The sequence below is a fragment of the Sphaeramia orbicularis genome, chromosome 6 (genome assembly GCF_902148855.1).
Source record: "Sphaeramia orbicularis chromosome 6, fSphaOr1.1, whole genome shotgun sequence".
In the NCBI taxonomy this organism is placed as follows: domain Eukaryota; kingdom Metazoa; phylum Chordata; class Actinopteri; order Kurtiformes; family Apogonidae; genus Sphaeramia; species Sphaeramia orbicularis.
The window spans coordinates 34,714,722-34,731,314 of NC_043962.1; the positions used below are offsets into that span (position 1 = coordinate 34,714,722).

Sequence of the window (16,593 nt, forward strand, 5' to 3'; positions counted from 1 at the left end):
TGTGTCATATTTTCATGTGCATTTTAAGGAAAAAATGGACCTTTATTGGCCTAGTGCCCCGTGTATGTCTAAGGCCTTATGCAGGGTCACTTCCGAGGTTTCCTCAATCTACACAAGTTCCATGTGGAGATCTACTGTGGCTGCAGCCTGTTGGTGTTGAGAGGCAGCAGTGAGTGAGGAGGAAATGGGGTCTGGCATGTTGACTCAGGAGTAAATCCCCCTGGACTTCTCAAAAACGCTGCTATTAGAGTTTAATCACCCTGCAATCCTGAACACACTCTGAACCTGAGAGGAACGCCTGATGAGCAAGCAGCATCTAAAAGCAGCAGCTCATCCAGAAGCTGCAATCAACGCTTTGGATGGATGAGTGCAATCCAATGATGAGGAAACTTAACAGGCTTTGAAGAAGTAATGGTCCACTCTCCTGTCCACATTTCACACTTCCAGTTTTATTTGAAACTGACTCATCTTCTTTTGAACAGTTGGTTTGTAAAACCACTAGATTATATTTGTAAAAGATACTTGAATAGCTGGTGTAAGTTACTATTTCTCCTAGTTATGTTTCATTACCTTGAATATCTCAAGGCCTTTGCAGTAATGTTCTCAATTTCTCAACAAGCAGGGCCCTTAGCTTTCATTATGCACGGCGTATTTTTAGACAAAGACTCCATTCTGTTGTCTGCAAAGCAAAAGGCAGAGCACCAGTGAATTGTTTCAAGAAAATTTGCATAATGCTTAGTGACTGAGTCTCTATTTTAAGCTGAATTTTTTCCAGACATGACTGTTGGAGCTACCAGAGAAAGGGGAAAAAAACAAGTGTGGAGAGAAATGGACTATCAAAGGAAGGACTGAGCTTTCATGTTAGGACACTTTGATTGTGTTACAGATTGGTTCCAGGTGAGGCAACTCTGTACGAGAGGAAATCCAAAGAAAGAGAGAAATTTTTAACTAAGGATGGCATTGCCAGGATTTAAGCATTAGGGGAAGATTTAGAACAGCAGGTGTAGAGAATCGATGAGGCTCAAATATTAAGTATTGCTGTGGGTGGCGACACTATGGGGCACCTCAGCTGTTTGGGAAGGTGTTTTCTTTTAATCAGAGGTACATTTTTAGAGGCAAAAGCCTGAAAAAGTGAAACCCTGCATCTTCAGTTTTGTTCCTCCTAACTGTGGTCGGTAACGCCCAGCTCCCCATGCCAGTGTGCCTGCGCTGACTCTATGGAGTGATTGGAAGCAGGCATTGCGTGGGAAGTCCAATTAGAAACGGAAATTGCACTGAGCCCGGCGCTGAGATTTGCCGCATGGTCACTTACCTGCACATCTGCAGTGACTTTTTTTAAAAAGCAGTAGCCACCTTTTTCCACCACCTTAATTGGAGTTTCCATCGCTGATTGCTTGAATGTATAACACACTGCTACGGTCTGCTTCCTAGTAACGGTCTGGTTTTTCACTGATGTCTGATGAGAAGGAGGTGGGAAGCAGGTTTAGATTTATACCATGAGGTCCTTTTTATGCTCATCTGAATAAAACACTTATAAATGTTTGTGTGCTGCAAGAATTGATTTATAAATGTGTAAGACATCTCCCACTGTTAATGAAATAATACATCTAGATAAACTAAATGTATTATGGCACTATGCTTTAATGAGAAAATGAAGTTAACTGGCAGAGGAAGAGGAAACCACAGGAATCACTAAATGTTAATAGCACTAATATTGCTTAACATTCCCCTCGTAACGGAGAATAAATCTGTAAGTTATGTAAGTGCCTCAGTTATGAAAATCATTTTTCTACTTATTGGACAGGTTTATAATGTGCAGTTCTCACAGCTTGTACAACAGACAAAAGTTCACCTTTGACCTGTAACGCCATAACCACTCACTCTCGGTCAAACTGAAGCCTCAAGAATGTTTTCATGTCATATTGGTTAATTTTCTCTACCAGTCAAGCATGAAAATACAACAAGTTGGTGGTTTTGGTGTCAATATTAGAATAAAGCTCACAATTCCCATGATCGTATTTTCTCAACCATTTTATGTGGTCTTGACATTCAGCTTTATTTATTATCCAAAGTACAAAAATATGGATGGGGATGTAATGTTGCTGTTTGGCCTGTAAGAAGAACGGTACATCCAACCAACACCCCGGCCATCCCATAAAGGAAACACTTTCTACTCTGTGTGTTTGATGCTGTGTCGGAGCCTCAAGTCAAAAGTGTAGCATTAAAAGCAGAACGCTGCTCCACACATGGGGATTATTTTAGGGGGAGAAATAACTTATGGTCCATGGAACATATGGTTAAATATACTGTATATATAAATTAGATTGGCTCTAAACAGATTTACGGCACTTCTTTTGCTTATTTTGCAGTTCTAAGAAATTTTAATCGAGATATCTCAGTGAAATTACTGCAAAAATATATGTTCAATTGTAAATGCACCACATTTTTACAAACACAGTAGGGTGAAATATGCGCTTTTTCTGTATTTATGTATGCAGCTGTTTTCTATTTAAAGCTGATATAAATTTGCAAATCCATGTGATTTATATTAGTTAATTATATGTAGCGCCACACTTACTTTTGTTAAGAACAAATTTGAAGTATTTGTCTACATGTATTTATTTCATGCCAGTTTGCTTTTTCTCCACTTACAAATTCCACTCTACTAGACTTATACAAAGACATTAAACTACCTAACACTATATCCAATTGTTTCCTACAGAGAGAGCAGCTGCAAAAGGAAATATGTATCTTCAAAACTATGCATGATTTTAAAAGTATATAAAACTTAGAGAGGATTTTATCTTCAGCTAAGCTTTCTATATTATTTCCACACACTCAAAGTACAAAACTGAGTGCAATAGATTTCTCCAAATTAGCATTTAATATTTTAATGTTTTACTGTTACTTTTGATTTAGTAAAAAATACAAATCTGAACACTTCATCATTCTGCTTTGGCCTCCCTGTCAGGAATGCAGTCTGAAGAAATAAACATTATAAAACCACAAAATCAATCACATCGCACATCCATACACATGGCTGGCTGAGATGACAATGAGAGGGAGGAAAGCTTGAAAGACAAAAATTCAGAAAACACTCAAAGTCTTAAAAAAAAAGGTAGACATAAAAGGTGATTGTGTGAGGTAGAAAGAGAGAAAATATAAGGTGGGAGAAGAGTGGAGGTGGAGGCATCTCAGTTTTACAGAGTTTCTGGGGCCTCAGAGGTTTTCTATAAATCCTCAGCACGTATTTAATTCAGGCAGAAGACATGCCCGGTGAGAGTTAAAGGATGCACGCTTATTACTCACCTCTCCACCTCTGTGTGTGCCGTCATGCCCCCTCCCTCCCAAAAACCTCCGACCCAAGTCTACTCCCACAGCCCGTCCTGCATCCAGACTGCAGGCGCTACAGGCTATCAGAGAATCACAGCAGGAATGTGACTCTTGACAGACACATCTCTCAGGACCACAGACTGAATATGTTCCCAATTAGCTCCATCTGATAAAGTGTGAGTGCAAGTGAAACTCACGGCGGGCATGATCAATAGCACTTGACTCATTTTGTCAGATGGTTTTGACATTGACACACCACACTGTGATTAATCGCCATTGTGCTGTAGATAATTGTCCCACCACATCTTCCTTTGTAGGTGTCGTTGAACTGTACTGTCATGTCTGTAGTGCTTTGAATGTGGCGTGTCACTTTCAATTCAGCTCCAATTAATCTTTCCTTGAACTGGAATCCATATAAAAACCAGCTTTCCCTTAATCTGCCTGTCATATTTTTCACACATTGCTCAGGCACTGGGCCCTTTTTTCTTTTAGGACATCTACCTGGAGCACATCCGCCATCTGCTGCTCACACTGAACACTGCAGCGCTGAAGAAGTGAGGTCAATGTGTGGTGGTTGTTTCAGTGGGGTGAGCCGTTTGATAAAAACAAGCTGCAAGCCGTTGTGGTTTCTTCCTCAGAAAGTCTTCTTGGTTTCCATGAGCACAGCTGGATGTTTTTAGGTTTACCCGTACGGGACTGCTGTGACATGGGCACTGGAGATGAAACAGGCCTCCTTCGGCACACAAACACAGCACTACACTCCCGGCCTTGTGTACAGCTGGTAGGGATGACACAAGAGGCACAGGGCTTTATTGAGTCCTGCTGGGGCTGCTGTGCAAGTCAGCCCAGTGCTCTGGCAAAGCTCAGCCTGCAGGGCAACAGAGGACAGCGGGCCGATGGAACACAGGCAGCTTGGCCAATGCTGAGGGTCTCTGTAGGCCGGTGTGTTTTGTGTGAATGTCGTGAGATGAGACCTGGCCACCTCTCAGCTCCACTTTCATGAAACTCAATGAACTCTGTGTAGCAGCAGATAAAAGGTGCACCTCCCTCCTTTAGCTGTCGCCAGGGCTGCAGCCTGCTGTGCAGCCACTGATATTCTATATGTTTATGTAGTTAACATGCTATATATCCACACGTATCTTAAGCCTGGTGTTCAATATGGAGCTGATTTGTTGGCGAGACCACCTCGAAGTAAGCTTTTTTTCTGTGCAGCCATTCCTCAAGCATTGCTTAATGCCACACTGACAATTCTTCAATCTGCAGACCTCCAAACGAGCAAAGGCCCAGCATCCCTCTGAGTGCCTATACAGTGTATTCCCATCTCTATTGTGGGAAAACTCGTTAGTTTCCCCATAAGTATCTCTTTCAGCAAGAGCGTCATGTCAGCTTGGGTGGGTTTTAACTCTGCTCCAGTTTGTCTGCTCCATCATTCCTCCCTCCTCTATGAATAAACTACTGTCAGGCTGAGCTACAGACATCATCCTGGAGCTTCTGTGCTCTGCTTTGGCCTTCTTTCTCCTTTGTCTTGGGCATGTGCTACTAATTGTTTCCCGATCACATTTTTGAACTAGCTTTTAAAGCCAGTTAAGGCAGCTTTTCTCACCCGTTAATACAGTGTGGGCAGGCACATTCGTTCCTGACCTCACATGCAAGAGCATTTCATGGATTCAATTACTGATGTTATGCCTGTAAAGATAACTGGGGATGGCATGAGGTTGTGGGATGGCACTGGAGGAGCACGCCTGTGGCCAGTTGAGAATGAGTTGACAGCTGGCAGACTTCAGAGAGGGAGAAAAGACGCACTCTGAAGGACATCAGCTTTGAAGACAGTAAACCTTACAGTCCAGAACATCATGACTCCATTACCATCGATTTCTTCTCTTTTTGCATCTTGGATTGATCCTCTCATTTGCCTTTCTAGAGGAGTTTAAAACCAAAAGTTTAATCCCATTATAGATCTGTTATAATTAACTATTTAGTCAGCATCTCCCTTCAGCAAGTTCTGACTTTGCAAAAAAAAAAAGATGTAGCTGACTGAGCTACTGTCCACAGGAGAGTCCAAGTTTATTCATCTTCTAGTGACATCTTGTGGCTAAAAAAGAACTTAACAGCTTCTCATCAATTGGGAAGACACAGCATGAATGACAACGCACTCCCAAGAAACTACCATTATTCTGTGACACACTTTCATGTCATTTGTCTATATAAGGCTACATGTGTGTAATTGTTCAATATTCCTCTTAAAAGCATCCTATTACTCATGTCTTTATTGCAATCCCCATAGAAAACACTGAAAAATATTTTAATTTGATTAGATTGTAATTTATTTAATAAATTGACAAGTAAATATCTATAAAGTCTTGGGTGCATGTCTAGTAAGTTATTACAATTACAAAAACAAGTGAAAACAGCCCCAAAGTCAAGAATTAGTATTGCATTGGTTTCCCTGGTCACTAGAGGGCGCCACCAGTTCGACCTGGAAATACAGCATCATCATAAGCATAACATGGACACTACAGTCCATTTAATACTGTATGTTAAAATAGTAAAGGTTTTCCAGGTCTGCAATTTATAACTGAAATTATTAAATAATTAACTGATCAACAATAAATCATAAAATCAATTTTGAAAACTGATCATTACATTTATGTTGCAAGAAACAATAACTAAAATCCACAGGATCCCTGTTTTTTAATGGCACATATTTTCGTGATTTCTTTGTATTGCATGATCTAAAACTTAATTTCTTGGCTTTTAGGACAAAATAGACATTTCAAGTGGTTTGGGAATATTTTGGTCATATTTTACGCTGTTTGTCCAGATTACCAAACACTTAATCAAGACACACAGCTTGTTGAAAATAACAGTTGCAGACTCGCATTTTTTAGGTAGGAGTTTTAGGGAAATGTAGAATTTTAGTTCAACTATAATTCACTACTGTCATTTCAATATAAGGCCTTTTTTCAGTGCCAAGCAGGTCAGATGAACATACACAAATGCATGTATACACTCAAGAAAGCAATAATTATACAGAACGATGCCTGCTTTCTTTCCATTCTCTGTCATTCATATAAAATCACTTTGAAATTTTGCACCTTTAAAATATGACAAAGAAAAAAAATCCTGGTTATTTCAGGCCAGGCTGGCGTGATAGAACAGTGTCTGACAATGAGAAAATTGACTTTGTATTTGTTCATTGCTTACATTTATAAATTCCAGTGTATATCACAAATGGCTGTTATTGCATGTTTACATGTATTCAGAGTTTTTGCATTAAAGGATGAAGCATCCAAAGAGAAGCTTTTTGGAAAATGCTGGTGCAGTTTTCTTTAGTCTCCAGCAGAAAGCATTGCAGGGATGTAATCTCCCACTTTCTGTGTGATTCCTCATGAATGTGAGATGCATGATAAAACCTGCAAGAGGCAGGTTTATGTTTTTTCTCCTTTTAAAGCCAATGGGAAAAGGCAGCTCCCTCGTATTCAACAATATGTTCCTTTAAACCAGATTATTGCTGTTGAGTTTGGTCCACTCAAAGATGTCCTGCTCACACACAATGTCCGAGTTGATTAGCAGGTAGCGATCACCTACGCAGAAATGCTTCTGGCACGCAGCGCACTTGAAACACTCCAGATGGTAGACTTTGTCCCGCACCCGCATGGTCATTTCAAAAGCACGGATCCTCTTCTCACAGGAAGCACAGAGACCATCCTGACCGAAAAGCCTGAGTGGATAAAAACATGTCAACGTGTCACTGACAAGAAGATAGAAAACAGTTGCTCCCACTTAATAAAATACCACTGAAAAGAATTCCCAGGTTGCCTTTTACACTACTGTGGATGTGATCTGTGAACAGAATGTGCTGCCTAAATCTGCTTTTATCTGTCCCTAGACTTATATAATTGATGTGATGCCTATAATTTCTGTCTGACTGCATTTTTTTCAGTTATGAACAAGTTTTAAATGATAAAAAGATATCATATGTATTCCAATACAGTGGCAGCGAAAATTATTTGAACATATGGCATATTTAAGAGGATTCATCTGTTTTTTATTTTTTAATTGTCCATTAAAATGCCCATAAAATGAATGAAATATCTACAAAGTCATTATTATACTCCATAAACCATAAAATAGAGCCATCATGAGGAGATTTAGGTCATTTTCCTTTAAAAAAAAAAAACAATCATGTTCCTTCAGAGAAGAAGTCAAATATGTTCATAGTTAAATTGTTGATGGTAAGACTTCGAACATAATGTGATTCTCTTCAATGTACAAGGTCTATCCAGCTCATTTAGAAAATATTAAAGTTAAAAGTGGTTAAAAACAGTAGGACTCACTTCAGTTGATATATGTTGTTGTCAGATCTGTCACATGTTCTAATAATTTTGGCTATTATTGTATATGGACGGACTCTAAATTTTCTAAAACCATTAGTTATTAGTAATGTTTTTTCTTGGTTTATTTAATAAACCTGAGCTGTATTTTCGATCTGTTCAGTCTGTTAACTATACTTATGATAGTAACTGTGAGAACATAAGAACATAAACCCATCAAATCTAAAGAAAACCAAATATTTCTGCACATGTCATATTACTCTGTTGATGTAAAGCATTTTAAGGAAATTAATTTATCTTCAGATCAGTCACAGTCACACAATATGACAATTAATCTAGATTTTACAACTGTAGAATGAATTTATGTGTTCTTTGTGTTTGAACAATTGCTATAGATGTTATTATTGTTGACGCTTATTAAAGTTTGCATTTGGAAAATCACCTTCTGCAAAGCTATACAATATAGAATAGAACAGAATAGAATAGAATAGAATAGAATAGAATAGAATAGAATAGAATAGAATAGAATAGAATAGAACAGAGTTTTATTGTCTTTGCAGAACACAAGTGGTACAGTACAACCAGATTTTGTTTGCGTCTCTGTAAGATGCCCCGTATACAAGAAAAAAAACAGTCAATAATATACACATCTAAATATAGTGGAGTTTATAAGGGTAGTAATGTGCACTCTGAAAAAAAATGGAATATAAATAGGAATATAAATATAACAAAGCACAAAGAAATATGGCTATGAATAAAAATGTGCCATAGTACAATTAGTTTTCAGTACAAATGTTATGTATAAATGACAGGGCCATACTCCGCATGTTTTTATGACAACAAAATGGTACTTTTGCCAGTATAACGCTGCAACAGACTAACCTGAGATAATCTCTCCGGCACAGTTTTCTTCCCAGTTTGTAGTAGAGCCGGCGGCCCACCTCCCCCAGCCGGCAGCCACACAGGTCACAGCTCAGACAGTCCTCGTGCCAGTACTGCTCTATGGCCTTCAGGAAAAAACGGTCTCCGATGCTCTGCTGGCAGCCGCCGCATGTCAGCAGAGATGGCGGCATCTGGAGGACCTCATCCACCGGTTCCCTGTCAAAGAGGAGTAACTAATTAGACAGTAATACAGACAGGTGACAAAATAAAGGAAAAACCTGATGGTATTTTTGAGCATAGACTTTTGGTTTCATATATTTCCGAGTACACCACAACTTTTCTTTGCAAAACTATCTCACCTCATGCTCCAGTCAATATCCTTTCTGGAATTTCCACAGTCTCAGCTTTTTTTCATCAGGTAAAAGAAATGCTCAGACTGCACAGGAATGAAATGCAATCATCTACAACTCGAAGCCAACTGGAAAACTCTCAGAGAAGATGGTTCCATGTGATATAGACGGGGAATAATTTAAAGGAAACACCTGATGGGAGTGGTCTATTTCAGTATGACAACACCACCATCCATAGGGCATGAGGGGTCACTGAGTGGTTTGGTGGAAATGATGTGAATAGAATGTTGTGGCCTTCACAGTCAGCAGTTTACTAATGAATAGGAGATGATGAACTCCCTCCACCTCGATCATCAAAACACCACAATGAGAGAATATCTGTTGAAAGAATGGTGTTCATCACTCCGCCAAAGTTCACAAACACTGTTCCAAACCTTTCCCTTTGATTTGTCACCATTTTGCTTGGTTAAAACTACAACCACATATCTGCTGATTACAGATTATGTTTCCGTTCTTGCAACTGCTCAAGCCTTTAACATATAGTCACAGAAAAAATGATTAGACCATCAAAAGTCATCAAAAATAATGGTTATGCAATCCAGTACTAACTCCTGCATGTATCATGTGACTAAAACAGACAGAAAAGAAAACATGGAATGCTTAAAAGCACTGTTTTTGGCAGTACGATGCCATAACTATTGATGCAAGAACTGAAGTGATTTTGGTTATTATCAAGAAAACATGGAAAATGGCTAAATATCAGCTCAGAAATTAAACTCTTATGAGCTATTTTTGTTGTTATCATTATATTTGTCCAAACAAATGTACCTTTAGTTGTACCAGGCATTAAAATGAACAAGAAATTGAAGAAAACAAGGGGTGGTCTAAAATTTTTTTCCGCGACTGTATTCGTTTTAACTTTTTGACAGTTGAGAGCATAGGTGTAGATTTCAGGGGGAATGGGGGTAAATGTACACTGTTACACATATAAAGTTGGAATAATTTTGTTTTCAGACACATTCCACATTTCACACATTTTATTCCAATTTATACACATCAGTAATCACCTGTCATATTAACACTTTATAAAGAATAAATCACATTGTCACAATCATTTCATGAGAAGAGATAAAAAAATATTTTATTCCAACTTTATGGGCGACTGTATATAACCAATACACGTATTTTCTGGCCTGTAAAAAATATTCTTGACTTGTTTTTTCATCTATGGGTCCTCTAACAAGTAGCTGATCTCTTAATTTTTCAGATATGAGATGCTGAGACCTAACATTACACTGAAATGAAATGTGTTATGTCCAGTCACACATACAATCTATTTTTGTTCCTTTTGGTTCTAGAAATGCCAAATGTATATTGTGGGAACCACTGCTTGAATTATATAAAACATTTACTCTAAAAACTGACACAAAAGAAATTAATAGACACTAAAAAATTCACTTGAATGATGGAAATTATGTATTTTATATACAAAATATCTTGGAGTTGGAGTCATAGATCCCCTAATAAATGTATCCATTTAGTCTTTAAACAAAAAGAAGAAAATAAAGAGAAGATATCCATGTAGCAAGGGTCACCTGGACTCAGAGTTGATCCAAGAACATTGAGATTCATGGTCGTTGCCTTTAAAACAATTACTAGGCAACTGAAAATAACATGAGTTACAAGCATGAGTCCATCCAACAGGTCTTAACCATGTAGGTTTCAATTTACTACTGTCACACAAAAGAATAGAATAGAATAGAATAGAATAGAATAGAATAGAATAGAATAGAATAGAATAGAATAGGCTTTATTGTCATTACACCAGTTGTGCAACAAAATTGAAGGTGGTTTCTGCCAGACAGTGCACTTACATCTAAGTAGCAACACAATAAGATACAGAAAAAGTATAAAATCTAAAAGTATGCAATCGAAAAATATGTACAAAATGGAGATATACTGTATGAAAGGCGATTTAAAAAATTTAAAGTGGTATGAAATGTGCAAATGTAGTAGTAGTGTAAACAATTTAAACAATGTAAACATTTGTAACAGTGTAAACAGTGCAAATATAATGATGTAGTCAGTGTAGTATGTAAGCAGACATGTACTAGTGTAAGTGGTGTAAACAGTGTAATTAGAACAGTCTAAACAATGCAACACGTGTATCAGTGTAGTGATGATTAAGAGACCGAAAAAAAGGAAATTATAGAATTACTGAAAGGCACATGTCTGTTGAAATGAAAGCGTAAGCTGGTCTCATTAAATTGAATATGCTTATGTGTAGTCTGTACTGGATATTATATGCTGTCCACATGAGGGAGACATTGGATATCTACTCTGCAGAAATGTCCAAATGAAATAAAAGACTTATACTTAAACTATATGTGTAACCAAAAGACAAAACAGACTCATTTGGACAGACATTGAAATGGAAATATTTCTGTGGATAATCACCTTGTAAAGGCTTTATGGATTTTTCTCACGTCTACATAACTTTTGGCCACAACTTAACTTTTCTTTTGGGCTCCCTTTTTCACTTTTAATACTCACTTTGTTTATTTTCTTCTCCAACAATGGGCTATTTCTGAGCTCATTCGCTTATCTGCTGCTATTACGCATGGGATACAGTTAATAGACTATAACACGATGGCGCGTCCTTGAATGTCTCGTGTGCGTGTTCAAATGCCAAAATTAGATTATTACTAACATTGTCCGATATGCCAAAGGTACTCACTCGTTGGTTTCCAGTGTCTTCCTCTCTACGGTGGATGTCATTCCTGAAATATGATGTCCAACCTGATCCAGATTAGGTTTCGGAGTCCACAGCCAGCAACCTGTGAAGGTGCCTGCGGGCAGACTGGAGCCGAGGCGCGCTGCACCTGCTCCCACAGCCTCCGACAAGCCAAATACACCTCGGTTTGGCTTGTGTGTGTTAATTAAATAGGCCAGTCGAAATGGCCGCAAGACAAGAAATGTTCGCTCGAAGCTGCTAAGCGGTGATGGAGGACACTGTCATCATTTCCTGAGGCACTACACCAACCGCGGTGACACTTCCATCTCTCTCTTAAGTGTATTTTATCATCCTGCAGCCACTTTAAGCAATGCCTTGGCTTCGAAACACGGCCGATCCGTCTGAAAGGTCACTTGCGTGGATCTCCGTGTCCGTGCGTGTGTGCGGTGTGAAGTGAGCGGCTGTCGGACGCGCTCCTCCACATGAAGCCGCGGACACCGTTATTGTGCAGCATCGTGGGTTAAATACGTCGGGCCCCCTCAGTCTCTGCTTTCGTTTCCCTCTTCCTGCTCACGACTGTCTGACAATGGGGGGAAATCGGTCTTAAAGCGACAGCTAAACACCCCACAGCCCTGCTCCGTCAAGCGTGGAGTGGGTCGTGACTGAGACTAATGACTTCATTAAAGGCTTTGCTTAAGGTGCCGATAGGACAAAAGATAGAGAGTCAAAGCAAATAATTGGGCAACAACAGGCCATGTTTGTTTTCATTTGCTGGTTTACAACTTTAACCCTTTATAGGGCTGATAGAAATACTCTGAAATTCTAAATGTCAGCCTTAGTGTGTTTTTGGAGGACCTAACAACTTTATTTCTTTTGTGATTTTTTTTTTTTTTTCTTTTTTTTTTCAATTTTTTTTTTTCAATTTTTTTGTTATGTAGAAATTCAAGGTCAGTGAAATTACCATATTTGTTCCTTGCCCATAAATGACAAAAATAAATACATTTAAAAATTACAAATCCAGATAAGTATATATATAAAAACATAAGAAAAACCATCCCAGCCAGCATGTCCATGTGGGCCCCAGAAGGGTTACACTCTCAAAAATAGAGGTACGAGATCAGAACATTTATGTACCTATAAGTACATTTTTTAAGAATGTTCTCTCAAAAGTACAATATGGGTCTTTAGGGGGCCAGAATTGCACCTTTAGACTATTAAAAAGGGTACAAAGTTATGTAAAGTACAAAGTTGTACTATAAGGTACCCTGCAGCATTAAAAAATGTGTGTAGACCATGAGAATAGGCTATAGGCTAGGATAACTGAGCAGCAGGCCTAATTATAGTTAAAACATTAGGCTTAGCACATTATTTGTTATATATCATATTATAATTACTCTATATTATATTTAATAATAATTTGTTTTTTAATTTAATAGCCCAATTAGCTCAATGATAATAGCCTAATAATTTATTTAGCTTATTAGAATCTCTGATTATTGTCATAATCTCTGTTTTATCAAGTTTTCATTCACACCTCCATGTCTTGATGTCGTAGCTTGCCTATGCCATTTTTTTTTTTCTCAATTAGGCCACCAGTTCAAACTTTAAACATCATGGCATTATCAACTATATGAGAGTTTTCTTTCTATGTAAAGTACTTAAGGTACAAAAATGGACCATTTCGAAGGGTACAGAAATGTCTCTCAAAAAAGTACACCTCCAGCGACAAGCATTTGCACCCTCTTAAGTACAAGCTGGTACCTCCATTTTTGAGAGTGTACATTTGGGCTGCATATAAGGGTCCCATGTGGGTTTCCATGGTGACCCCACATGTTTGCCTATATCAGAATCAGAATCAAAATCAGAATCTCTTTATTGTCATTGTACCAAGTCCAATGAAACTGAGATAAAGCTCTCAGGTTCAGTGCAAGAATTTACAGACAGACAAATATCAGTAAAACAACCACAAATATCAGTGAAAGGCACAGTTATTGACATTAAAGAATAAAAAAGTATTGTAAACTAAGATATTTGTAAAACATAGAATTTAAGTCGTGCAAATAATATGAGAAGTAGTGCAAATGACATGAAAGATAAATATTGTGGGATAAATAGTGTGAAGAATAAATAATATGAGATATTCAGATCTCTGATTCTGATTCTGATATGGGCAAACACATGTGGGGTCACCATGGAAACGGAGGACAAACCCAAATGGGACCCTTGTATGCAGCCCAAATGTAACCCTTCTGGGGCCCACATGGACATGCTGGCTGGGATGTAATGTGAAAGGAACATGTATTTTGGAACATTAGAACATCATACAGATTTCCTTTTCTTTTTTGTCAGACAGATGACAGAGTTGATTCTTTAACCTCTTTTTTCCATCTGTCTGACAAAAAAGAAAAGGAAATCTGTATAAGTTCTAGAAGACAGTAGAACCTAATTGGACTATTAGAACATCACTTTTAGAACATTACAACATAGGTGCTGATCCAGACCCCTGTCAACATCCACATTATCCCTTTGAACATCATTCCTTACATTAGTACCATTATTTCATGGGACCTAACAAAGCAGGTACTCTCACTGTTCGTGCAGAGGTGGACCTTACAGACCCTGGAGACCACACTGGACCTGAGATTGTTGACTCACTGTCCTCACTGGAACTGTTGCTGTCACTGTCTTATAATGTGTGCATAAATGACCAAAAATAGTCACTTGCCCGATAAAGGGTTAAAGACCTAGACCCATGTTTGTGGAGACTTCCAAATGAACTTTCGTCTACATGTATCATCTGAGTGAATTATCACCATTTCTTATTATATTATCCTCTGCATTTTGCATTTTTAAGTGAAAATCAGGTACTTTCCTACATTTAACCCATAAAGACACAGTGCTACTTTTGTGTCAGTTCCCAAATTATTTCTTTTCTCTCTATTTTTAACATTTCTTAAGTGATTTGTCATCATTTATTTAAATATTATGCACAGTATTTTGCATTCTAAAGTGAAAATCAGACATTTTCCTACATTTAATTTACAGATTATGATTGTTGTCCATAAAAGCTCAAATTAAAGTTGAGGGTTTTTAAATCAAAAACAGGGAAAATGGATGAAAAAGTGACTTTTTCTGTAAAATAGATCATTAACTGAACATAAAATAAGTGTCTTCATCCACTGTCATTGATCCAACTCCATGGGTTTTACTGTTGAATCAATGTTGTAGAAGATGACAGTGTTTCAACGGTAACTACAGAGCCTCTGAAAGTCCAAATGGGTCATATCTGATGACCATGAAAAGATGACAAACTGCATTTTATACCATTTATGTACATGGCTTGATAGGATTATTGGTTCAACAGTCATTTAACTTTTTATATCAGTAAATGGTTTTGGTCACCAGTGGGTGTTTGAGTCTTTGTGAGTTACTTTACTGATCATGTTGATGTTAATAACATATCAGTAAATTCAAACGTCTAAAGATAATTAAAAAAAAAAAAAAAAACTAGAGAAAAGTGAATTTTTCAGCAAAATGTATCATTAACTCAAAGTGAAAACAACAATCTACAGCCGCTGCCACTTCTAGAACTTCATGAGGTTTACTAGTGAATCACTGTTGCAGAAGATGATGGTGTTTCCATGTTCACTACAGAGCCTCTGAACATCCAGATGGGTCATATTTGATGCTGCTGAAAAGCTGAGAAACTGAACTTTAATTTAATTATTTACGTCTATTGATGGGATAAGTGTTTGAAAAGTTATTAAATATTTCAGATCAGTGGATGCTTTTGGCTAATGGATAATGTGTTGTTTCTGTCTTTGAAGGTTATGACTTTGGATGTCTTTCATAACCTATTTCTAAATGTTTCTGTTTAGTCATGCTTTAAACTATACTATTAAGATTCCAACAATATATGGGTTTCAGGATTGTGAAATATCACTTTGGTGCATGTGAAAGTCAGCATCAAGTTATTATAATAATTTTCTAACTCTCAAAAAGCAAATAATTGCAGTTCATCCATCATTTCTTGATAAGGTGTTGCTTACTACAGTGTGCTCTAAATTCTTAGGGCGGTTCAAGGATCAGCTGGTCTACTAGCTTTCTACCTGATGAAAAGTAAAGACAGTGTAATGAAACAAATGTGCACTTTTGTGACCATTATTAAAGGATGTTTTAAAGCAGACATATTAGGTATAACAAATGTCTTCTTAATCGTTCATGAAGTTACTCATGTTGGCAAACATTAACCAATTAGATCATTTGTATTGAATATTGCGAGTTGTAGCCTCTGTACAACATGGTAATATAGAGTAACTCTGATAATTTTGTTGTATCTCAACTGTTGTCCATATAGTTGGGATAAAATATTTTGACCTCCTCTCATGAAAGGATTGTGACCATGTGATTTATTTTTGATAAAGTGCAACTGGGACTCATATGTAATCATTGCACTTGGTCAAAGGTGATTACTGATGTATATAAATAGAGGAACGTGCATAGTATTAATATAACTGGTGCCTGGTCTTGTAAACGGCATAATATCCTCCTGAGACCCAGCAATGCATTTTTTTCCTCTATAGGGGACAAAAGTTTCACAGTTTGACTTAAAAATGCTGTCCATTGCAAAGGAAATTCCATTAAAAACAACTAAATAAACAAAAATAATAAAAAATAAATGTATCTGAAAAAACTGTTGCATTATACAGTTTCCAATCAAGACAATTATTTAATGTAAAAAAAATCTAAAACTGTCACTTTCCTGGGTCTCAGGAGGATATTGCTTCATATTTTACTTTAATTTGCAGTTCAGTTTAAGAGAAAAGTACACCATTGTGAAGTGCAGGATGAGAGCATCAAACCAAAGGCATAAATGTTCCTATAATAAGATGGTTTGAAGTTTGTCACTGTGTGAAATGAGTGAGTGATGTTTCCACATTGTTGGTGTCCTCACAGCCTT

General features: G+C 37.5%; 1 protein-coding gene across 2 annotated transcripts; it reads right to left on the reverse strand.

The window, feature by feature from the left end:
* Positions 1-5,503: 5,503 nt before the first annotated feature.
* On the reverse strand, positions 5,504-12,249 carry lmo2 (LIM domain only 2 (rhombotin-like 1)). Of its 2 annotated transcripts, none has more exons than XM_030137497.1 (3): positions 8,909-9,273; positions 8,550-8,765; positions 5,504-7,054 (listed from the first exon to the last, which is right to left on the reverse strand). In XM_030137497.1, the coding sequence occupies exons 1-3, from the start codon at positions 8,911-8,913 to the stop codon at positions 6,829-6,831; spliced, it is 447 nt and encodes a 148-aa protein (XP_029993357.1). In that variant the 5' UTR covers positions 8,914-9,273; the 3' UTR covers positions 5,504-6,828. The 2 variants fall into 2 exon arrangements, with proteins under 2 accessions (XP_029993357.1, XP_029993356.1); XM_030137496.1 differs by lacking the exon at positions 8,909-9,273 and adding an exon at positions 11,637-12,249 and having other exon boundaries at positions 5,508-7,054.
* Between the last annotated feature and the right edge of the window lie 4,344 nt (positions 12,250-16,593).

Bases quoted from the DNA above. Each gene is read 5' to 3' on its own strand.
- lmo2 (XM_030137496.1), bottom strand. From the start codon at position 11,677: ATGACATCCACCGTAGAGAGGAAGACACTGGAAACCAACGA. The intron at 8,766-11,636 runs GTGAGTACCTTT...CCTCTTTGACAG, and splicing joins AAGACACTGGAAACCAACGA to GGAACCGGTGGATGAGGTCC. The intron at 7,055-8,549 runs GTTAGTCTGTTG...TTATCCACTCAG, and splicing joins TGCCGGAGAGATTATCTCAG to GCTTTTCGGTCAGGATGGTC.